This window comes from Centrocercus urophasianus, unplaced genomic scaffold, assembly GCF_019232065.1.
Source record: "Centrocercus urophasianus isolate 14NV4802_14NV808 unplaced genomic scaffold, USGS_Curo_1.0 seq_53, whole genome shotgun sequence".
In the NCBI taxonomy this organism is placed as follows: Eukaryota; Metazoa; Chordata; class Aves; order Galliformes; family Phasianidae; genus Centrocercus; species Centrocercus urophasianus.
Window position 1 is genome coordinate 82,661 of NW_024885122.1, and position 24,827 is coordinate 107,487.

Consider the following 24,827-nt stretch of genomic DNA (forward strand, 5'->3'; position numbering starts at 1 on the left):
AGTTTATTTTGGTACTTGGTATACTTCACTCCCATTAAAAATAAATTAATCAGCAAATTCCTACACAGCTCAGCCTTCTTTTATGTAAATACAACCCAGCTGTAATGAATTACAAGGTGTTATTATCTCACACACACTGTATAATACTTCACACATAAGAGGTTTCTCTGCTTAGCTCAGCTTTCAACAAAAGCATCTTAAATAAACTGCAAGCAAGTTGTTTGGTCTGTAATGTTTTCACAGAGAAGGGATACACCTCACACATTGAGGGTTTCTTTACATGACTCATTTTATAACAAGTTAAACTGAGGAAGTTCTCCCTGAAAAAAAAAAAAAAATAACAAAATGCCTTTTTTATACAGAGAAGGCTCCTTAAGAGAGGCAAAGGGGAAAAAAAAAGCAAGCCGGTGTTTGGGAGCCTGTCTGCTGCACCCAACTGCTATTCAGAGGAGGGATGTCAGGTACTCACCAAAACAGCTTCAGAAAGAAGAACAGTCACATCCAGGCAGTCACAATTTCTACGGAAACACCACCTCATCCACTACAGAATTACCATCCTTGACTTTTGCATCATAGTATTATTAGGAATACGCCTTAATATCAGAGGACTGATTCTTATCAAAGTCTTGCAGAGCACAGAAAATGCACACGCATGGATTGTACCCAGAATGGCATTTATTACCAACTGCAGTTTTGACAGGAGTGAAATGAAAACTGTTTTGGCCTGGAAATAGCCCTGTGAACCATCCACCTACGCAGTACACCTCAGCCTCTGCTGGTTTAATTAGTGGAGCTCTGGCTCCCATAATTACTGTATCGGTGTAATTTGCTTGCAGAGCCATATCAGCTTTTAGCTGGGGTTGACAGGTCTTGTTGAAAAGCCCTGGGCCACTGCTCTGGGGGTGGGAGGCAGCACAGTCCTGTGCCATTAAGGGCCACGCACAGAAACAGCAATGTCATTTTCAGGAAGAAATTCTTAGACCACAGCTCTAAAAAGAATATGGAACTATCAGCAAGGCAGAGCTCCTCTGAAATACCAAGCACTCTGAGACAGCCTTGGGTGGCAGCCCAAACACGCTTCAGACTCTTTCCTCATTAAGATGGCTACAGTCACAGGACTGCTGAGGACTGTGCATTATTCTTTGCATCCTCCTATTCTTGTGCAACAGAGCAGAGTTCCTAAGAAGGATTTTCATGGAAAATCCTTCAGAACCTGATAAAGTAACTCTAAACTCTATTAAAGAAAAACGGGCCGTTCTTTCTTGATACCAGGCTTTTAGAATTCATTAATATCTACAATGCAAAGCACGGATTTGTATTCACAACCATTCAGCCAGCATAAGAACACTGTTGTTTCTGTAGGTAGCAGCTCTCCAGATGAGGCAAGGGACAGAAATGGCTTCTGGAGATAACTAAGTCACGGTTAAAGCAGCTGTTTTCCCAAAGATGGAAGGCAGGTCTTGCAATTTGTGTGCAAGGACCACTCTGTGCCATAAAAAGAACAGAGGTTCTCAAACCAGGTGAAAATTCAGAAGACTATGGCTGTCCAATTTGCTATCAAGTCACCACAGGTAAGACATCTATTTAAATACATTCCTTTTCAATAGCAAACTTTCCTTCCTGATTCCACAGCTTCAGCTCAATTCAGGCCTGTTTCCCAAGCTGGTTTGATGAATGCTCTCAGAGTCCTTCATCGTTGTAAACAGGAGAAAGGGGCTTCAGGATGCTGCGAGCGTTGCTCTCCACCAGAGGCCTCCAGCTCACCTCGCCTGTCAGCAGCAGGTCCTCCCCGCTCAGTGCATCCAGGTGCTGCACCTGCAGGAGATGGGGTGTTAGCACAAAGTCCTGCACTCCATTCAAGGTCCTCAAGACCTACGCAAACATCTTCCTTTCTAGCATGCTTTGTCATTTTTGAGGAGTGAAAAAGAGTCATGATTACTTCAGCGTTGCAGAAAGGAAGGAGATAAGCATCTGCAGATCAACTGGAGTTAACCACACAAGGCTGTCCGCTTATGCCTCAGCTAATGCTTCCTCTGAAAGTCTGGCAACAGGACAAAGAAGAGCCACGCAAAGCATTTCGAGTTCCAGGCAGTTAATTCCAATGACACACTGCCGGTGTCACTACCTGCATGGAGTGCCCTAACAAGAGTGGTTTCATGTCAGCCAAGGCTTTCTCCTATAGAAAAGGACCTGACCAGCAGGGAACAGCTGAGATTCATAAAAACACACAGGCTGGAGCAGCTGAACAGAGAGTGAACACTACAAGAAATAACTGACATCAAAAGAAACGTTAAGGTGTAATGTAAGCAAAACACTCAGTGAACACTTCAGTACTGTTGTCAGGCAAGGCACTGTTAACACACTGTAAATGCAAGCTTGCTGCCACAGGACATTTCAGGGACTTGAGAGGGGGAAATGGGCATGGGAGAAGAAAAAGGGCCCATCAGGAGGCATTAAAACTCAGAAGTACCATCTCTAGCTCAGGACGTCTCTGAACCCAGATTGCTGGGAGAGTCAACAGGGAATTAGTACCCATACCAGCCCTGTTGTTGTATTCTTTTCTGTGCATCTCACTATTAAAGACAGGATCAGCAAGAACTTGTGCAAAAGACATCATACACAAAGGATTTATAGTGTTTACTAGAAACACAGTATAATTTGACAAGCAGTTTCTCAACAGAGGAAAGAATACAGCAACAGTCACAGGATCAGACTGAAAAGCCACCTACGCACAGCACTGTGTTACTGAAGTCAACAGACTTCCCAGCAGCCGTTCAATACAATGCACAAGCACCATCTTACTTCCTTATTTCCCACCCCTCCATGTGTTACCCATTTGTTAGTTCAGAGATTTTGAGCCTGAAGTGGTTGTTCTGTACTTCATACCCCTAGACAGGTTTCTCTTCCATAAGCGTTGCCAGTGACATTGGAGCTGACACAGCATCCCAAGCACCGTGTGGCAATCCATGCTCAGCCTTTCCTTGCTGTACTGGGTTTAAGTAGCAAGGGTTTGGTAGTGAGAAGGGATGCAAGAGAGAGAGGTCTGTGAGCAGAGCCCCATGTTAGACCTGAGCCAGCTCCAGCCCCCTCCAAAATGGAGCTGCCATTGGCCAGAGGAATGACGTTGGGTCTACGTCTGGCAGAACAGATGGAAGAACAAACTGCTGTGCAGCAGTGCAACAGAAGCTGGGAGAGATGAGTGAGAAATCAGAAATGAGTGCTGCAGACAACCAGATGCCGGAGCAGTCTGCTTCTGAAGGATGGGCCCCGTGGTACAGAGTCATGCTGGAGCAGTGCTTGGAGAGCTGCAGCTCGTGGGAAGTCCATGCAGGATCTGTTCAGGAGGGATGACATCCATGGAAGGGGCCCCATGTGGAGCAGGGGGAGGCAGCAACCAACAGGGAACAGCAGAAAGGAAGCATGAGGGACTGATCACAGCCCTTTTTCCCCATTCCCTAGCACCACTGGGGCATGAAAACACCACTGGTGTTTTCAGTTTGCTTTTAGTTCCCATTGTTCCAGTCTGTTAATAGTTAGCAGCACAAACCACACTAATTTCCCTATGCTGAGTCTATTTTGCCTGTGATTGTAATTGGTGAGTTCTTACCTCAACCTGTGAGCTTTTTTTCCCTATCATATTTTCTTCCCTTGTTCTTTTGAGGAAGGGGAGTGAGAGAACAGTGTGGTGAAGCTTAGCTTCTCACTAGTGTGCAACTAACACACTCACTCACCTTCCATGCACCTCACCTTCCAGGTCTTATAGAGCTGTCTCACATTCTTTCACAACTGTTTTAGAGACAAGGAATCTAGTCACTGCTGCTACAGAATTTGTTTCCTCTCAATTCCACTGCTCTTCTCTGAGCCTTTTTCAGTTCAGTTTTTATCTTTCTTGCTGTTTTGGGCCCTTATAGATTACTCAAAATCACAATGGTATCATGGACTCAAAAAGTGGCACCACGGCACTATAGTTTACTCTCTATTCCTTCCTTAGTAGTTCTGAGCATTTGTTTTACTTTTTTTTCAAACACTAATCAGCACTGAGTTGTCATTTACATATCAAAATTATAATCTCAAGGACTCATTTAGACCACAAAGGTCTAAAAGCTCATCTCTTTAAACGTAAAGTTGGATTTGTTTTCCTCCTTAAGTGCACCACTTTGCAACTGTTCACACTCAACTGCATCAACCATTTCTTCATGCAGTTACGAATTCTTACTGCAATGAACCTTCTCTCAATAAATTGAGGATTTATTGACCTCTATTGTCTACATTTCAATCGCTTGTCTGTGAGTACATTCACTCTTCCACTGTGACTGCTCAATTTTTTTCTTGCTTTTAAAAGAAATCATTGTAGAGGTGTTTTTTTGGATGTTCCCTAAAAATCCATAAAGATGACATAAATCAGATACTTGTTACCTACACTGATGCTTTCAAGCCACAGATGGGTGAGACGTGACCTGCCTCCATAGAAGCTGTGCTGACTTTTCTCCAATGTACTGTGTTTATCTGTGTAATCTCTATTTCCTATTAGGCTGCTGACAGCTTCTTTCCCATCTTCTGCTTCAGTTTATAAAGCTGCTACACACTTTCCAGATGGCAGTGCACAGCCAGCATACACTGCCTGCTGGCATTCCAAAAGCGTCCTCAGTCTCTTTGACAAATTCCCCTCATTTTCCATTCCACTTTCTGAGTTACACTGAAATACATCTCCAACTCTCCATCTGGTCCTAAATTCAGCATTGGAGACTCTACTGAGAATGCTGCTGTGGAGTTTCTGGTCTCCAATTTCCTGTCCCACAGGTACACCCTTCCTCCAGCCCTCTCTCACCCATTTTCTGTCTCTGGTACCCACATGGACCACATTTTCCAGGTCCTACCCAATGCTTCCTAGAAATCTGGCTCAGAAACCTCCTAAAGGTTCAGAGGACAAACACTATTTAACATATTTTCCTCCATGTAATAACGGAATGAACCTGGAAAACAAATACTTCACATCTTTCCCCAAGCAATCAGAAGACTTTCAATCACTGTATGTAATCTACTTCATTATCAAGAGGATTTGGTCTCCACAGCAGCAGGTGTAACTGCACAACAAGTTACCATCCACAGCTGGAATGTTCTGTTGAGCCCCTTCACAAAGTGCGTCCAGGAAAAGAATAAGCAGGGATGCTCCCAGTCTTCTGCGAATTTCTCTCCAGATATTATTCAAACTGCAATGAATCTGTTAGTTTTTATGTTTTTACTTTTATCTTCTTATAAACATTCAACAGGTTAAAAAAAGTGATAAAGACAAGGGGGCTATGTAGTACCCAAGGAATAAAAGCAAAAGTCAATACCCCAACCAAGAGAATGGAGAGAAGCCGTGCTGGGAGCTGCCGTGTACCTGTTTGCGCACGTACTCCACGAGCAACTCCAGGTGCCGAGGGTCCTCACAGTTCCTGTTAAAAAGGTTTCTCCATAGAGCTGCTGCCAGAACGTGATCATCAGACAGGATTCCCTACAGGAAGTATAAAGAGGGGTTAAAAAGTGCACACGAAGAGGGTCTGAACTAAAGACAACTGAAACGGTGTAGTCAGAAGTGCTAAGGAAGTGCTGGTCTCTCTGTACTTGGCACTGGGGAGACCACAGCTCAGGTACTGTGTTTGCTGCTTCACTTCATTACAAGAAGGACACTGGGGCCCTGGAGCATGTCCAGAGAGAGGCAATGAAGCTGTGAAGGGTCTGGAACACAGATCTTATGAGGAGCAGCTGAGGGAACTGGGATGGTTCAGTCTGGAGAATGCTCAGGGGACACCTTATCGCTCTCTACAACTCCCTGAAAGGAGGCTGTAACAAGGTAGGAACCAGCCTTTTATCCTAGCTGACTTGCAACAGGATGAGAGAAGTTGCATCAGAGGAGGATCAGGTTGGACATTAGGAAAAATGTCTTCTCAGAAAGAGTGCTAATGCACTGGCACAGGCTGCCCAGGAAACTGGTAGAGTCCCTGTCCCTGGAGGCATTCAAGAAACGTAGGATGTGGCACTGAGAGACGTTATTTAGTGGGCATGGTGGTGGTGTGTTGGCAGTTGAACTTGATAGAGGTCTTTTCCAATCTTAATGATTCTACTCTACTTGGCACCTGACAAAATTAGATGCCTCAAACCCACAGCTGGTGTAGACTGTAGTACAAAAAGACATCTGCATCACTCTTTTCCAGAATGGAAAAACAACCCTGGGCTTAAATTAACTGATTTACAGAGCAGCTTGTAACAAATATTCTGGCAAATCAATCTGGAAAAAGCCTAGGCTAGGGTATTCCTAATGTAGAAGCTGATAAATGCATTTCTAGAAGCTATGAAATGACACAGTCACAGAACTGGAGGAGCTGGAAGGATCCTCTGGAGATCTCCCACTTCCTGCTAAAGCAGGTTTCCCAGAGTAGGTTGCACAGTAAAGCATCCAGGTGTGTCTGAACATCTCCAGAGAGGGAGACTCCACCACCTCTTTGGGCAGCCTGTTCCAAGGCTCAATCACTCTGACAGTAAATATTTTCTTCCCTATGTTTAGATGGAACTTCCCATGTTTCATTTTGTGCCTGTTGCCCCTTGTTCCATTGCTGGGCACCACAGAGCAAAGCCTGGCCCCATCTACCCGACTTCTGCTTATCAGATATTTACAATATCCTCAAAAACAGCACCACCTCACAAAGCTGCATGAAGGCTGTGATGCTTGGAGAAGAAAAACTGAAAGGATATAAAACATGATGCTGCAGAAAAGTAATCACAGCTTTGCAATTTTGCTTTTCTTGTCCATTTTCTGTTTAAATGAGGAAAAAATGAATTATTCATCAAGAACTATCTACATTTTTCCAGTTAAATCTAATATTATTTTTGGCTTACACAAGAACCACATCCACAGGCACTTTTGTCTAAATTCTCTCTTACTTTTATTGTCTTTTTAGATTATATGGTGTTAGCACCATAGTCTTGTAACTTCTGTCTTCAGCTGACACATTTGCCAAAGGCAAGAGAGGACTTAAAAAAAATTCAGTTAAAAATAAAAGAGGTCAGCACTTGCCTTTAATTTAACTAGACATCTTGTTTCCAAAGAGATTGTAAGGGAAAAAAAAAAAAAAAAAGATAGGGAGACATGTCCTGGCTCTGCTTAAAACTAGATTAAGACTTGCAATCTAAGTTTACAATAGTTTATAACAATAAACTATAGTTTAATAAGTATATATATATATATAAAGTATAGTTTAATAATAAGTTTATAATAATGCAAATCGATGTTTTAAAAAATAACATCATCATGTGAACGAGAAGAGTATCTGAAGATCAATATCCACTAGAGCAAATATATTAACTACTAGAGGAGCTGAATACAAACGTATTTTTCCCTTTGGAAGCCCCATAGATGCTTGTGCACAGCGGTACTTCTGGCTTCAATTATTTACCAGATAATTCCTTAAAAACTCTCTCACTTAGTCACTGCCTATAAATACTTTTTGCTCTTGAAGTATAACTGAATACAATGGGATTCAGAGGGAGAAAATGTCACTGACAGCAGGGATGGTGAAGAACAAGAAAGAACATTCCTTCTTCCATGTGCCATGGTTTAAACTGCTATGTTAAGTGCTACCTTTTCTCCTTAAAAACACTGCAATTCAAGACCTAAGGTGATCACTAAGAATTCTGCTTCCACAAGTTAACATTTCTCTGAGGATGCTCACAACAAACTGCTACTCATCTGCAGCATTCTCTGCTCAGTCTGTTTTTTCTTGCACATTCTCTGAAAACATCCTTCTTACCTCATCATATCCAAACAGAGCTGCATAGAAATTTTCTACCATACTTCTCAAATCTTGCTTCAGAACAACAGAATTAATCTGAAAAATAAAACAGAAACACATTTGTATAGGTTCTCAGGAGGTGATGAAGAAACATTACCTGTAGGAAAAGAAGGCAAAGTGCCTTGGTCCAAAAAGGTTAGGATTTGGTTGTAAGCAGTGATGTTCATGTTGCCAGAGGTTTTAGAACAATTTACAAAACTCTTAGTCTATGCACAAAAGAAAGACAGCCCATGTTAGAATGTTCAAATAGCACAAGAATTTCAGTCACCACAGCTGATGTACAGGCACATGAGTAGAGGAAAAAAAAAAAGCAACTGGGTGAAGAGTGAAGGCAATGTAGTTCACTTTCAGTAGCAGCACTGATTAACACAATGAAGACTTCTGCACTATAACTGTTGGGCAGGTTTTCCAGACCTTGGGTTCATTCATACGGAGCTTTTAGAAACTCTGTAGTCTTTCAATAATTTTTTTTCTAAAGCAAGGGACTCCAAAGCTGGACATCCCATAACCAGGAGAAGTGATGCACTGCTAGAGATAGAGGCAGCATCCCCACCACTTCTTAATTACTTCTCAATACGGATGTGCATTCAGGAGTCACATTTCTGCTCTTACAGCATCTCACCAGAAGCTCAGACTCGCTATTGTTCACGAACACTACATTTCTTACAGCTACTTCCCCCCACGCTCTGCGGCTCAGTTTAATGGAACTTTTACATAATTTAACTTTTACATAATTTAACAATTGCTTGAATAGATGCTCGCCTGGTCTTCGCCACTCTCTGGCTTGAACAACTGACCCACGTGTGAGCTGAAGACAGAATGAAAAGCGATCAACTGCTAGGTCCAGAGCGATGGCTGGAATAACTCACATGCACCTCCCTGGTGCAAACTGCCTGCTCCTTCTGCCTGGATCTTTTACCTCTACCAACAGAACTATTTAATATACAGCGCTTCTCCCGAGAGATGAGCTGTGCTTCCACTGGTAAATCATCATTTTATTTGTTTCACACACCTCACATCTTGGAGACAGCTTTTACAAATAACAAAGCACTGACAACAGGGATACGGGGTAGAGAACCAGTTCTCCAGTGGAGTGAGCACTACTGTCTTTGACGTACAGCTGACAAGGCTAAAGAAAAGCTGTGAAATAATCACATCTAGTATCTTAAAACTGATGACAGCATGAACCACTGTATCCCAAGTATCCCAATACATACTTGGCATCCCCAAGAGACTCAACTTGGTGCTAATACAACAAACTTTTCTACCAGAATGTGATTTAGTTTTTACCACGCTAGCAAATCTCCAGTTCACATATTCCTCCATTAAACCACTATCTTTCTTCATCAGTTGATTTTTACAGAAATGCATATAGTGCAAACACAAGGAAAATTCCTTTCATGTCCGTTACTCATATTTTTCCACTAATATAAACTATTAAAATTCATGCAGATATTTTATAGGCTATCAAGATTTGGTGACTGGTTATTACTGAATGTTTAAAAAAAGAACTAAACATAAGAAATCAGAGGGTTAAATGATGACTGCAACTTCTGTAATGACTTAATTAAATTTTTATTGAGTACATAAACTATGATGTCATTTCTACCCAACCATGCTCAAACTTTCTATGCATGTCAGAGATCGTGGTTTTTCTCAATAGAACGTACTTCTAAATAAGCTGCACTTCTACAGCTCTAATAAGGGGGAGCAGGTCTCATGTAACACACTCAATAAATTATCCTTCCATTTTTAAACAAACAAATTCCATGAGTTATTATATATTTGCCACGCACTTTTTATGACATAATAAAAATGTTACCTCAAGGATTACTTAACACATACTACAAATGTTACAGCAGGCAACTGCAAGGGGCAAAGAAAACAAATAGTCCCATTACAGAGACAAGTCCTGGACTATACGTCCCTCGGGACACAGCTTTCTGTACTGAAAACAAAGAGCAGCAGCTTTAAGTTAGCAAGAAATAGATTGATGAAGGAGATAACCAAGTTAAACAAACACGGCAATAAATACATCTTAAAAGACAAAGAGTTTAAAATGTAAAATGTGACTTTGGGGATGAAGCAGTATCTCAGGCAATAAAATTACATTTAAAGGAATACTGCACTTTCTGAGGAATGCCACAGCCTGCGTTAGGCATAATCGCTGCAGGAAAAGAAAAAAGCCACTCTTCTTTGTAAAGCAAGAAAAACGAGCAAACCCAAATCAGGGTTTGTTGGAAATGCTTCCTCTTCTCAAAGATGTACGTATTCTTACCACTAGCCAGTTTCACGGCCTGGTTGGTCATGATTCCACAGACTCTTCTGCAGTTCATTATTAAGAACAAGAACTGCCAGGCAATTCCAAGTGAGTAATTGCTAATAACAAGAAAGAAATCAATAACATCTGGAGCTCTTCTAAGAACTCAGCCCTTTGCCTTCTTTGCAACAACCCATTGTAGAGCCATCACCACAATAAGTTTACATCCATCACCTTAATTGACAAACAGAACCATCTTAGCTCAAAACACAGAATGTGGTTTTGTACATCTTCCTACACGTGACTACTTTTCATTAAAACACTCCATCATCCCACACTGCCTGCAAAACTTCGTTCTGCACTGTTGTATTGCAATAAGAAACCTTATCTTCAGCTTCAGCAAGTCCAACATGCACTGTTCAGCAGCCAGATGCTGAGGCTTACTGCTATACTTATTATATAAGGCAACTTATTATATCATGTCGCAGTTGAGGCCTTTTTATTCTAACAAAATTTCTAGGAATGTAAGAGCACACTGCTCTGTTGCTTATGCTACATATGGAAATATCTCACATACAGGTACAGTTAAATTGAAAGCTGCTTTAGGATAAGTCTGCATTAATCCCTTCTGTTGAATGGAGAATGTTCTTTCATAATGAATCTCCTCCTCACCTGCACTTACCATCTTTGGTTTACGCTGCAGAAAATTCCCAGAGTGCAGAAACAGGAAAATAACGTGCTGAGATGTGCTCTGCCTGCAGAGGGACATTCGCCCCATGGGATCGGTCCAGCACCAGCACAAAGAGCAGACCATGTCACAGGGATGCTGGATTGTCAGCTGTTCCCCTCAGCGTAGATGCTCCCTATTGGGCCATAGCACATGTGATTGCTGACAGAGCTGCCATCTCCACAGGCTACATTAGTTGAAAGTACTTTAACAGGAGTTTCTTTTTTTTTTTTTTTTTTTTTTTTTTTTGCCAGCATGTATTGCCCTTAAGCTACTTTAACACATTAATCCATCCATAGACCATAAAGCCAGAAGGGACACTTCTAACCTCACCTTGTGCAAGCACTGGTCATTGAATTTCATGCAGCAATTCCTCTCTTTAGGCCATAAGTTATGGTTGAACTAGATTTTTTTATGAAGAGATTTCAGCCAGAAGAAATGATTAGATCATAGAACCTGACCCTCTGCATATCACAGGCCATTACATTTCACTGAGTTCCCTCTGTACTAAGCTCAGTAAGTTGTGCTTGGCTAAAGCATATCACCCTCACAGCTGAACATGTGCATCTCATTTCATATTTGAATTTTCTGGCTTTAGCTTCCACCCCCTCATTCCCATTATACCATTCCTGCTAGAATATAAAGCTTCTTCTGTGCCGTACAATGTATTTGCTCTGCACACACACACGGTAAGAGTGCCACCAAAGTCATCTTCTCCACCAAACTGAGGCTTGCAGAGGTGAGTTTGTGCTGGGTGCACTGAGTGCTGCACCATCAGAGCACACCCACAGCGCTCAGAAGCCGTGGCAGCAAAGTAGCGTTTTCTGCTGATGCAGTGAAATCAGTCCATCTCTTGTGCAAAACAAGTCACACAGGTATGAGAACCCTTCTGCTGTTATGACTGAGTCTACTCCAAGGACTTCTGCTTGCCACGCTGTCATAAACATGAATCACTCTTATTTACACTTTTGATTATTGGAACAGTCAGTGTCAGCAGAAGTTCCTGAAGAAGACACAGGACGAACCTTCCACAATATTTTTTTGCCATTTCTCTGCAATTCAGGCTTTTTTTTCTTTTTCCCCCCTCCACACTTTTCCTAAATCTGCGTTTGGAAAGAATGACTTGTACACAGACGTTTACGTGAGTTGTAAATAAAGGAGCCACATACAGTTATACACAGGCATTTGAAGTGTTTTGCTGCCCTTTTAATAAATGCACATGGCATAAAATGGAGAAGACTGCACACAGCCCTTTTATTTCTGCCAAGAACATAACTACTACTTGTAGGACAATAATCTTGAAAACGACTGAGACTGCAGTTAAGATCAAAAAGATTGAATTAATAAAGCAGATTAAAAATAGCTTCTTAGTAAGGGGCCACAAAGGCTAGCTCCTTCAGGCAACCTCACATAGCTGAATGACAAAGAAATTGCAGAAATTATTTTTCCAACCTTCATTTTTTGAGTCTTTTATTAACCACTGTTGCTTTGCCTGCAAATAAGGTCAAGTTTACTGGCTTGCAATTAGCTGCAGCTGTGACTCCCCATATACTTTAAAATACTAACTTTTTGACGATTCTAATTAAAAGTCATTAATTTTGTAATGCACCACAGCAGATAATTAACTTCGGTAAATGGTCTTTAAAGCCTTCTTAAAAATTCAGTGACAACCTATTTCAACATTGCACTAACCTAAATATATTTTAGATTGTATCAGAACCAGTTTCTGCCAAATGTTAAATCTATTAAAACAACATGCTATTGGAAAGAGTTCTTTTATGCTCTGCTACCTTCGTAACTGCAGTGACCAATAACACACCCCAGAGCACGCATGTATTCCAGGCAGACGTAGAAAAGCAAGTTATACTACATTATCTACATATTTCAGCAAAAATAATGATGGTCATCCCTAGATGTCTACTAGGAGGTATGTTTCTATCTCGCAGTCTATTAATTTGGAAACTTTGCCATGGTAACAGTAAAAAATGCAGGAGGTCACCATACAATCCTAATCACACTAAATACATGGGGGCTTATTCTGAATTTTTCTTTTCTCTGTGGTGCATGGCTGGCAGAGCTCACTGACGATCTCTGAAGATTGAGATCATGGAAGAAAGGTCGAATTGCTGTGCTCTCTGTCTAGTTGCTCTGATTCTCTGTAGGGGTGAGCAGGTGTAGAGGATTTTTTGCTGTAATGCCTCTCAGAAAAATCACTTGCTAAAATCCTAAAGCTGATCATTAAAATGTTTCTGAACGCACCAGAAGCAAGAATTCTGACTGAGAGACTGAAAGGAAGTTACACAATTCAGTTTAAAAGAGGCACTTGGAGAAGACAGTAGTGAAGCAAAATAAATCATTAGGGTAGATATTCACCATGAGCACTTCACACAGATCCCATAAAACCTGATCTCATTACTGAGACAAACTTGAGTAACTGTGAGAAAGAGTCACATGCAACTGTAGTGCAGCAGACTGAGGGTCCACCCAACACGCCATCCGGCTTCAACAGCAGCCAGATACACTGAGAGAGATAGCAGGAGTGCAAGCTGACATGCGCTTCCTCGAAGCATTCTCACAAACACTTTGAGCTCAGGCCTTTCTTAAACCTTCATGTGTTTACACAGCAGCCTTTAGAAGGTCTCTATTTCAAACAACTTATTCAGTGAACTTGCTGCATCTGCATATGCTTCAGTTCCCTGGTCTACTACTCGTGAGAACAACCATCTGCTGCTTGCTTCTTTTGAAAGTGGTGCCTGCTAGCTTCATCTGATGGTCCTGGTGTTTCTCTGGATGAGTCTGAAAGAAGTACTTCACCACCTCACCACCATACAGGATTCAGAGCATCCACTGTATTCCACGTAGTATGATCTGCCCACAGAAAAAGGCTTAACAGAACACAAGCGTACCGAAACCCCCATGCTCCCAAAGTTCTAAACTACACAAAAAATATTAGATTGAAGAGCCATGAAGCACAGAGTCTATTTGGACAAGTATTTCAGGTGATCCAGTGGAGCACAAACATAGAAATCTGACTGACGTTGGTAAAAATTAGTAGAAAATACAGTAATGAATGAAATTAAAAACCACAGATGACTCTGCCCAGTAATATTCAGTGCTGATAAATGTACTAGTAGTAAATGATAAGAAAAAGCAACCATAAAATCTACAGAACAGTGTGCCCTGTTTAACAGCTATAATTCAGGAAATGGATCTTAAAAGTTTTTGTGGATAAATCTCCAAAATTTCAGCTTAACATTCAATAGTGGAGAAAGAAATCAATTTCAAGAATTGTTCAGAAAGGAATATAAACCAGAACAGAAACTCTTCTGCCACAAATCCATAGAGTGCCTGTATGTCAAATGCTGCACAAACTTCTTATATTTTCGTTTCGGAAAAGACATTTTTAAAAAGTAGAAAACAGAGAAGATCAAGATGATTAGACATGTGAGGATGTGCTAGCTTTGTTCAGGTAGGAACGAGGAAGATGATGGGAGAGGTAAAATCATGTGGTATGGAGCAAATAAACAAGGAATTATTCTTCTCTCATAAAAAAAAAGCTGATGAAGGGTCCAAAAAATACCTGAAAAACAAATGGAAAAACTTTCTCATGTAGAAAAAGTTTTCTTACTAATTTGTAGATGTCTTTTCACAGGACATTAAAAACCAAAAATACAAAAAAGATGACTGTCCCTAGAACAGGGCCCTGCAGAAGCCCACTGGTGACCAGGCACCAGCCTGATGTACCCTTGGTTACTATAAGCCTTGAGTCCTGCCCACCAGCCAGCTGCTCACCCATCACACTATGATTGTATTTAATGTATACGTGCATGTGACAATTCCCACACGACTCTCACATTACACAGTAGTGAATGTGAAAGGGCATACCAGGAGAGAGATGCTATACATTTGTCCTGCTTCTTATCCTTTTTCCCAAATATCTCTGGTTGTTGTTAGAAGTGGAACGCAGGATCTTCATCCGACACCAGAAGATGACCACTGAATATGTTCCATTTCATTATTTTTTTTCACTGATGTTTGCAGAGAGACTGACATCCCTCTGTGCATCTGCTCCCCCCTAACTCACAGCAGCACAGCCGCAGCCCATTAGATCACAAATTCTGATCCTCAGCTTGCTTTGCTGACTTCCTATTAATTTTACCTGAAATAAGCCAGTGTAATTAGAAAAGAAATGCTGTTTGTAGCACAGCTATTAGTAGTTTTACAGGAACAGGCTGCATATTATGTAGAAATGCTAGAAGAATGATCCTGCTCGTAGCAAATAATTATTTCTCCCTGGGGAAAAAAATAAGGAAATGCCTTTTCCAAGGAGTCTCCAAGTTTCTTCTGGTAGCAGCAAGCAAGTCACCCAAAGCAGCTCTTCCATCTCCTCTACAAAAACCCTCTCCGCAAAAAAGAAAAAAAAAGGAATTAATTTCTTTTCAAAACAGAGGGGCAATTATTAGATTCCATGCAGTCAATAAGCAATTAACCAGCCTAAACTTTGATGCTAATACCTAGCACTGCTAGTCTTTACCCAGTAACAGAGGCCAAGGCAAATGCAAACACTCTGTCTTTGAAATTCCTTTCTGCTGCATCTAAGCTTGGTTGTGTTTGCTCCAGACGTCCCGCTATCTTCGCAGCCTTTTATACGTGACCTGTTGGACATTCTGCCATCAGCTGGACCTTTGGGTAAAGCTGAAATTTGAAGTCGCATTGCTTTCACCTTCTACCAATATCCTGCACCTTCTGGTTTCAATCATAAGCTGCAAAAACCCCGATTTCCCTGAGCACTCCTCCTCCCCAGGGCTTCCAGCATACGCATGGCACGGAATAGTTAACAGTTAAATATTTTCTTGCCAATATTTTAAGAGTGTAGAAGGTTCCAAATTGCTGGTAAAATAAACAATGCCAGACTGTGAAAACTCCTGCCTGCCATATACTCTGATGTTAACAAGAGTTTCTTTATTACTGTAACCTTTCAGAAGCGAACAAAAATTATTTCTCTACCCTAGTTCTGCCCTCAAGTAAAAGGCAAAGGAGGAAAGCAAACCATGAAAAAGCCGCATGGTAAGAGATACTGTGAGCTTTCCATCTCACTTCAGCATTTCATTCAGGCTTGATGCTACTGTAGATAAATAAACTTGCAGAAGATCCTGAGAGATTGGGCAAGGGTTTTCAGAGGGCAAAAATTTCCTCGTGCACTTTTTCCTAAGTAGCACATATTAAACCTGCATATGGACCATCATCAAGAACAGAATTAAACAGGGAATAGAAAAGGGTAAATTTAGGATGCTCTCAATCACGTTATTTTCCAGCTCTTTGGTACAAAGCTGTCTGCAGGGCTACAGCCAGGGACTTCCACCAACTACGTGGTCTCCACCATTTCCTCAATTTAAAAAAACCAAGACTTCACACAGAAGCTTACCAATAGAAACCACCAGCAGGAAAGCAGGGAGTGCCTGTATCACAAACTAGACAAATGAATTTATCATTCAGGTGACATTCTCAGAACAACCACCATTCACAGGCCTGCCAGCTTTTTGTTATCTACCACCTACATTTGATACATATACCCAAGCCGTCTGAAAATCAACTCAGATCAGTGTTCCTTATTTTACATACACCAAGACTTCACCGATCCAGACTCCCATCTACATTATCCCACAGTGCAAGACAAATATCCCTCTGTACATGCAGTTGTTCTTGTGCCCACAAGGCCAACTGACCAGCCTGAAAATCAACATAATGCAAGCATTAATAGGGATCGCTTACTAAGATCAGATACGCTGGTATTCTGGTAATACTGTTTTAACTTTTTGCATTGTTTCCTGCCCTTTGAACATAGAAACAACATTCAAGCTCGTTCAGAAGTGTAATAATAATTAGCTACTCAATACCAAGAGAGATTGAGCAAGTGGTGCTTGTGCCCCAAAACATAAGGGAACAGAAATAACGGAATCTACAGAGATTCCCAATATAGAACGGAAAACAGAAGTCTGTCTAGGTGTGCACAAAAGCATCACATACCACTGCTTTTATGAAAGTAAAAGACAGTAAAGAAGCATGAAAGACAGCACTGAAATTACTCGAATACACTGTATTTGCACTCCATGGCCATTGTCATTTATTTTACTGCGGGAATCATTAGCAAAAGCAGCCATAAAGGGCTTCACAGTACTGAGAGAGTTTTATAAACAAGTAAAATGGGCTGCAGAAGTCAGAAAATGAAGTAAAAAAATAAACTGAGTTCTAACAGAAAAATATAAACATTCGCAACCCACTTATGTAGCCAGGCTACAAGGCACCGCAGTAGGTGCATTACAAACATGAAGACACTGCATCTGCAGCAGAATTTAAGACCTGAACTATGAAGGAGCTATACAATTCAATTGGCACAGAACCATCTGCAGGAGCAGAAAGTGTACCTGTAAGTCTCTGGATGACACCAAGTTAGGCGGGACCGTGGATCTGCCTGAGGGCAGGAAGGCTCTACAGAGGGATCTGAATAGGCTGAGTACATGGGCTGAGCCCAGTCACATAACATCTAACAAGAGTAAGTGCCAGGTCCCACACTTGGGTCATAACAACCCCATGCAGCTGTACAGGCTTGGGGGAAAAGTGGCTGGAAAGCTGCCTGGCAGTAAAGGACCTGGGGGTCATGAACAACAGCCGGCTGAACACGAGCCAGCAGTGTGCTCAGGTGGCCAAAAAGGCATCAGAATGCGCATCAGAAATAACGTGGCCAGCAAGACTAGGGAAGTGACCATCTCCTTGTTCATGGCACAATGAGGCTGCACCTCAAATACTGTATTTGGTTTTGGACTCCTCATTAAAAGCAAACGTTCAGGTAGAGAAATAATGGAACTGAAGAAAAATAAATGATCTGGAGTTGAAAAAGGCAAAGCCATGAAAATGCTTCAACATGGAAGTGTAGGTTTGAAACAAGCAGAAAGGAGGGCACATCCCAAGCATTCATTGTGGACCTCTGCAATACATAGTTGCTGGAAGAGCATATTGAGCAGAGGCAGTGTGACCAAGGAATCAGTGAAGCTGCATGGCAGGCATAACTGGCACTGATGATTATTAGCTGAATGAAATAATTATTAAACTGATTAGCTGAACATGAAAGAACATAAGGAAGCAAGAATGTGACATAAAAAAAGATGTCCTGCAAAGAAACAAAGATAATTAAAAGAAGACATTTAAGAGGAAATGGTACAGCAACAGGCTAATTTCTCTACAAAATGAGAGGTAGGAAAAAGTATGAGACATGCTGACATGACAGACACGAAAGCAGGCAAAAGCCCCAGAAAGGGAAGACGGAAGCTCAAGTGAATTCAGGAATCAGCGTAATAAAAAATGACCAAGGCCAACAAGGGAAAGAAAAAAAATATATCAGAGAATAGCTTGGGTAGGAAGGCACCTCAAGGATCGTCAGGCTTCAACCTCCCTGCTGCAGGGTTCCCAATCAGCAGATCAGGCTGCCCAGGGTCCCATCAAGCCAACCTGTTCCAATGCTTCGCCACTCTCTCTCTCTTCCCCCTGACATCTAATCTAAGTCTTCTCTCCTCTGGTTTAAAACCGTTCTTTGTACTATCATTATCTACTCATGCAAGAAATCATTTCCCTCCTGTTTATAATCTCTCTTTAAATATTGGAAGGCTGCAGTGAGGTCTTCCCACAGCTTTCTCCTCTCCAAGCTGAACACCCTAAGCTCCTTCAGCCTGTCTACATAGGAGAGGTGCTCCAGCCTTCTGAGGTGCCCATGGCCTTCCTCTGAATCCTCCCCAAAAGCTCCACATCTTTCCTTTGCTGTGGGCCCCTGACCTGGATGCAGTACTCCAGCTGAGGCCTCATGAGGGCAGAGCAGAGAGGGACAATCACATCCCTGCCCTGGACCACCCACCCAGGATTACTATCAGCCTTCTGGGCTGCAAGCACACACTGCTGTCTCATGTCAATCTTTTCATCTATCATGACCTATAAGTCCTTCTCAGCAAGAGTTCTTCTTCCAGTCTGCATACATACCTGGGATTAGGTTCACATGGGCCCAGCTTTTGAGTCTATCAAGGTCTGTGTGGATGGCATCCCTTCCTTCTGCCATATTAACTGCACCACTCAGCTTAGAGTCAGTGACCTGCAGAGGGTGCACTTGATCCCATAATCTATGTAACTGACAAAGATGTTAAAGAGCACCAGACCCACACAGACCCCTGAGGGACATTGCTTGTCACTGGCCTCCACCTGGACATAGAGTCACTAAGCACAACCCTCTGATTGTGACCATCCCAACAATTCAATATTCACCAAACTATCCACCCCTCAAAGCCATATCTCTCCAATTTAGAGATAAGGATGTGTCAGGGGACCATGTCACAAGCTTTGCAGAAGTCCAGGTAGATGACATTATTGGCAGTCTTTGTCCACTAATGCTGTCAATCCATTATAGAAGACCATTGGTCAGGCACAACCCTCCCTTGGTGAAGCATTCAGAAAACATTCAGAATTGGTGAGATTAGACCTTCAGTAATTGCCCATGTACTGCAAGTAAATGTCAAAATGAGGCATAACAGAAATCAGTACAGCCAATTCATCACAAAGGAGAGTCATAAATGGGGAAGTAAACTTCTACTTTTGCTGCTCCTGAAAACAAAACAGAGTCATGCAAGGAAGGCAATCAAAACAGCATCACCACATTATTACAGAAGACAAGGCAGCACAGGTAAAGGCTGCTCAGCACAGCTGTACAGATATTGCTGAAGCACGACAAAGATCCTTCTAGATTGAATGCACTGCCTGCCACAGAGAAAACAATGTCCCTCAAACTGTGCCCCTTTCTCTCCTGTAAACAGAGTAGCCTGAGAATCTGCATTCACATTTTCCATCAGAAACACAGGAATCAAAAATAGTTGCTAATTCTTCTGCAAAATAAAGATTAGAGAAGAGATCCCAAACACTAAGCAGATCTCACTGGTGCCATTTGTGCCCTAGAGCTAAGTCCAGAATTTATGCAAAACACAGCACCTCAATCACAGTTAAATCATACAGGCTTTGAAGAGGAAGCAGAAGGTATCAGTGACATTCTAGTCACAGTGAAAATCACAGGCGACAATATAATCAAAATGCACTGAGATCTCCCCATGCTGTGATTTAAAAGGGACACTGATCTAGATATTTTGCTTAAAAGTGCACGTGTTTTCCTTGTAGCAGCTTAACATTATTAAAGAACTACATTCATAACACGAAATACTTCGCTTCCAAGAGACTCACAAGAATTAGCCAAGAAGATCAGTTGAACTCAGTCGTGGAATTTTGGGACAAACTCCAAAAGGATAGGAAGTCGATAGCAAATTTCAGAATACCCAGTACAATACCACGTTATTTAACTTTGCATTGACTGTAGGCAAAGCACAAGCTGAACCATGAGTGATACACAGAGCAATGGCAGAAGCCAGGCAACACTGACAACCTAAGTGCTGAGCCAGTTCTAACTGCTATTCCAGTTCTGCTGAGCCTGGAGATGGCTGCAGGTTCGATATGGGTCCCTTCCCTGTTTCCACTGTCATCGCTATGCTGTCAAAAGAAAAATAATACAGTTGTGGTGAGCAGCAGTTCTGTTGCTCAGCACTGGATTTTGGAGCTATGCTACGCTGCAGGAGTTTGAGGAGTGCAAGGCAGCACTTAGTGCCTACAGCCACGGCACAGTAATGTCAGTTTTGGCATGTGAATCTCACAGGTGTAGTATGTGGGGAATAATGGCAGAAGTATTTGTAGAAAAGGCACAAGGCAGCTTCCAGGGTAGTTCTTGTAGGCATCAGAGGAAGGCACAAAACAGACCACGGACACTGCTATACAGCAGTAACATCCAACACATCTGGGAAACTGAAATCAAAATTTTTATGTCAAATTCTACAGAAAACTGAGGCAGGCCAGTTGAAAAGAATTCAAGCATATCTTATGCCTTGATTTCAATGCCACGTATACTTGGCATGCAGCAGACATGCCTATTTCAGACCGTCAGGGATGTTAGTCCCACAGACCCTGGTTCTAGAACTACATTAAAAACAGGACCTGTGAAATAGCCCATTTCTAACCTCTACGACCTGGCAAAGCTAAGCTCTTATCACCACCCACACTACCTGTGCCAGGCTTCATCATGGTTTGGGTGTTTTCAACATTCCACACACAAACATCCTCCTGCGTATTTAAGTTAAAGGAGATCATACTAAATATGCTCTGGAAGCAGTGTCTGGCTCTCTTTCTCATTTATTAAATGAGAAACTAATGGAAGTTTGCTACGAGCTTTGGAGCTTTTTGAAAAGCGATCAAGAGTTTATGCTTCATTCCTTTTCTGCTTGCATCCCTGTTTCTTTTACATGCTGGTGGACTTCACGCAATCGGAATGAAATTCTGACTTTGAATTTGGTGTTGTGAAATCACTTCCCGGTGACATTCTGAAGGTGACTGCAGGCAAAGAAATCGAAGTTCATGTCCTATTGATGAAGCAAGAACAATGTTTCACCACAGACAAAGCTTCTGAGAACAGCCAAAGATTCTTACGTTCCATCTTACTTGATTTGACATAAAACACACGTTTTTGGCTTCCCCAGTTAAAACCTCAATGACAGTAACCAGTCTATTGAAATTTTCATGGCCACCTACTCAAGATTTCAGATTACCTTTAAGGGGAAAGTATCTCTTTTTTAAAAATTATTTTTATTTTTATTAAATAAACTTTAACTACTCTATTGCATAGATAACAGCTAATCATTTTGTATTCACACACATTCCCAAGCACACAATACATGTCTGCAACTTCCCTCTGAAGCATGCAGCTCCCAGGATATGGTGTGACCCCATCATGCTTTCCTACTCCAAATACAATATTGATAACTAGATGTAAATTATTCTATCAAGCTCTTTAGGATGTTGAACATTCTCCTTGGAATATTTTTCACTTCTATTTAGACAGAAGTTTAGCATCCAATTCAAACTGGTCAGCTAGCCTTTCTCTCAATCCAGTGGAGAAGAACCTGAAGCTCTCAAAGGGCAATCCATCCTGTCCTCAGGTATGGCTTTGGTGGATCCTCTCCCCCCTTTTATTCATACAGCCTCTCTGCAGCTCCATTGGTCACCAGATCCTTGGCAGGCTGCTTTATCTTGGTAAAAGGGCAGCAACAAGAACCCCATCTGCTACATGATTTGTCTCTTTGATTGCCTTCATACTGCTAAATAAACAGGTCCTACAATTGCAATTTCAAGAACACTCCAACCACCAAAAAGGAACAAATATTCACTCTACATGATCACAGGCAATGCTCTTCTGTGCCAAGGATCTTGAGGTCCACAGTATTTTACATTCTAAACAAGTGTTGTCTACATACATGGCTTCTCTACCTAGAGAAGTTTAATACTTAACTTTTTATGCATGGATTATTTTCTTAAGAGAAAAAAGAAACACCATCACCTTATATTGGACTAAAGAACTGTCAATAAATGTATTTTTCTGTATTTCTTGTCCTGACGAACTGCGGATGAAGAGCTCTGATAACAAAAAAACAGCAGGAGAGCACAAGAATTACTGGATCCACGAGTGGTGTACAGAACCGACACAGCTTGGCTTTCATGCTCTGTGAATACAGCTGTTAGTATCCTAACACTTTTCTCCTTAAAACGTCCTATTAACATTGCATATTTAAAAATACACGGATCATTTGGAATTTCAACTTTTCCTCTCAGTTGCACAGATAAACTAAACAAAATCACACTTTCCTGCTGTTCCTGTTCTCCCATAACAACGCAATTTGCGTTCTGAGCAACCCCATTTGACCCATGATTTCCCACAAGACTTTAAAGACCAGCCTGAAAAGGACCTCCTGAACTTTCAAGCACTTTCAAGTGGGTGAATCAACAGCAAATAACAGTCAGTACAAAGTTTGACTTCAATCTTGAAATGCTATCAACTTTATGCCATGTCCTCAACTCTGAAAGCCATTCCAGAATCACACTGGTCTCACTCTGACTGTGATTTCTGAGTCCTTAGGTAAGTGTCAAACTTTTAACTCTCCACAAAAAACAACAACTTGAAGTGTACTGTGTCATGTTTAGGCAAGTCCAGTAATGCAGGATGTAAGCCTAAGTTCTGGCTGGCTTTTGTTTGCTTGTTTTGTTAGTGTAAGGCAAGACGATATTTTAATCTTCTAATGTCTCTTCTCAGTTAAAAGACAAAATTGTGTTCAAGTTTACAGAGCTAAATTCTGCTCTCAGTTACACTGATGTGAACCATGTTATTGATTCTGATGGTGTTACCTCAGATGTACACCAATGTAACTGAGAGCAAATTATGGGTCACTGTATATAAACAGCTCTGGCTATGAGTATAACAAAGGCTGCATTGTGCTATGCGCTGCAGAGCCAATAAATGAATTCAAAAGACACCTAGATGTGTTCCTGGAAAAAGGGGGCAGGGGTCCTGAGTGGTCTGGTGGGAAAACAGGAAAGTGGGATTAAGATAAATTAAAACAGGTCTGGCATGCCTGGCTTGTCAGCCCCTCTTGTTCTGAAAGCTGCAAAAGAGATAAGAACACGTATGGTTATAAACTGGAATTGTTCTTTTGCACTGAAAATGTTACTCATTTCAGAAGCACAACGCTACCACGACGCACAAGAATATCGCTGCCAAGAGCAGCCCAACAGCAGCTTGCATGTAGTTGGATAAAGACTGATGCATCTAAGACAGCATGTGATTTGCATCAGTTTTCGTTGTTCTTGAGTGACTCGTTTCTTTTTTTCCTTTAAAAAAAATCATATTTCTGTTGTCAATCAGCTGAAATTCTGCTCCATGGAACTCCAGCATCCAGAAGCCCTTCTGCATCATCTAAAGGTGTTCAAATACACTCAGACCCACAATAACTGCTTTCACATACACAGTTACTGCGACAATACTTGGCTCAGGTTAATATTCACGTTGGGGAAGCACTCTGACAGGAAGACAAATAGCTGCAATTTCTAGTATTGCCTGAATTCCCCTTACAAATGGATGAAGCATCTGCCCGTTTGAGGAGTATAAATCTATTCAGTGCAAGCCACAAGGTGGAGATCTCTGGCAAAGCAGGATCGAAAGGAAGCCTTGTACCCAGCCTAATGTTACTATTAACACTTGGAGCCATTGCATCAAGCCAATTTTTCTGTTTGTTTTTAAAGTTTGATAGAAATGTCACTAGTGGAAAAATTAAGTAAAGAGCACTGGTTAGCCACAGAACTGGACACACCTGGCTGCAAACCCACCAAAAGAAACTGACTTCATTAGTAGTAGGGACAGCAGAGTAAAATTTATATCTGAAATATGCCTGCACCAGTAGAATTTGCTGAGGCCACAGGCTCTCCGTGTGTTTTTACAGCTGCGTCAAGTTTTGGTTTCTGACTCTTGCCGACATTCAGGAGTGCTGAAGGAGCTCAGGCTAACAAGTCCCAAAACTTTGTAGCTGAGATTTAGATTTCAGCAATTTTAACAACCAGTTTTTGAAATAATACAAACTCCATTTGGAGTCGGAGCTGATGTAAATTAGCAGTTAAAATGCCTGGCATTCTATCACTTTCGGCTCCACTGAACTTGTGTACTTAAGAGCAGATGGCATATTTTAATAAACCATCAGTATCAATTCAGGAATATAATATCCATTTTCTACATCAAGTGCTGGAATTGCTGCTAGATATGAAAACGAGCTGAAGAATTGCAGCTTGGCCTGTCAGCAAGTTCAGCTAATTGCATCTAAGCAGCAAGTTTCATACAGGTGCTCTGTCCCCTATACCACAGTACAGCAGTGTACCAGTCTGCTTAATGCTGACCACTGAGACATTGCAGGACAGAAAAAGCTGGGTATAGAATGTCCTCACCTGGAGCCGTGCAGGTGACAGCTTAGTGACCTAAAAGAATCCAGGAAAATTTCCTTTCGTTTGACTTACTTCTGAGAAAGGCTCAGATTATGAAATCTGAAATCATCAGCAG

The 24,827-nt window shown here is 41.6% G+C and overlaps 1 protein-coding gene across 3 annotated transcripts in view; it reads right to left on the bottom strand.

Moving 5' to 3' along the window:
* Window positions 1-220: 220 nt before the first annotated feature.
* Window positions 221-24,827, bottom strand: part of LOC122169387 (ubiquinol-cytochrome-c reductase complex assembly factor 1) — a 53,082-nt gene continuing 28,475 nt past the window's right edge. For all 3 annotated transcript variants that reach the window (XM_042835505.1, XM_042835504.1, XM_042835503.1), the window contains exons 8-10: window positions 7,791-7,868; window positions 5,384-5,497; window positions 221-1,815 (exon numbers count right to left, since the gene is read on the bottom strand). In XM_042835505.1, coding sequence (XP_042691439.1) covers window positions 1,681-1,815; window positions 5,384-5,497; window positions 7,791-7,868 — 327 coding nt within the window. In that variant the 3' untranslated portion in view covers window positions 221-1,680. The remainder of the gene's footprint in view (window positions 1,816-5,383; window positions 5,498-7,790; window positions 7,869-24,827) is intronic.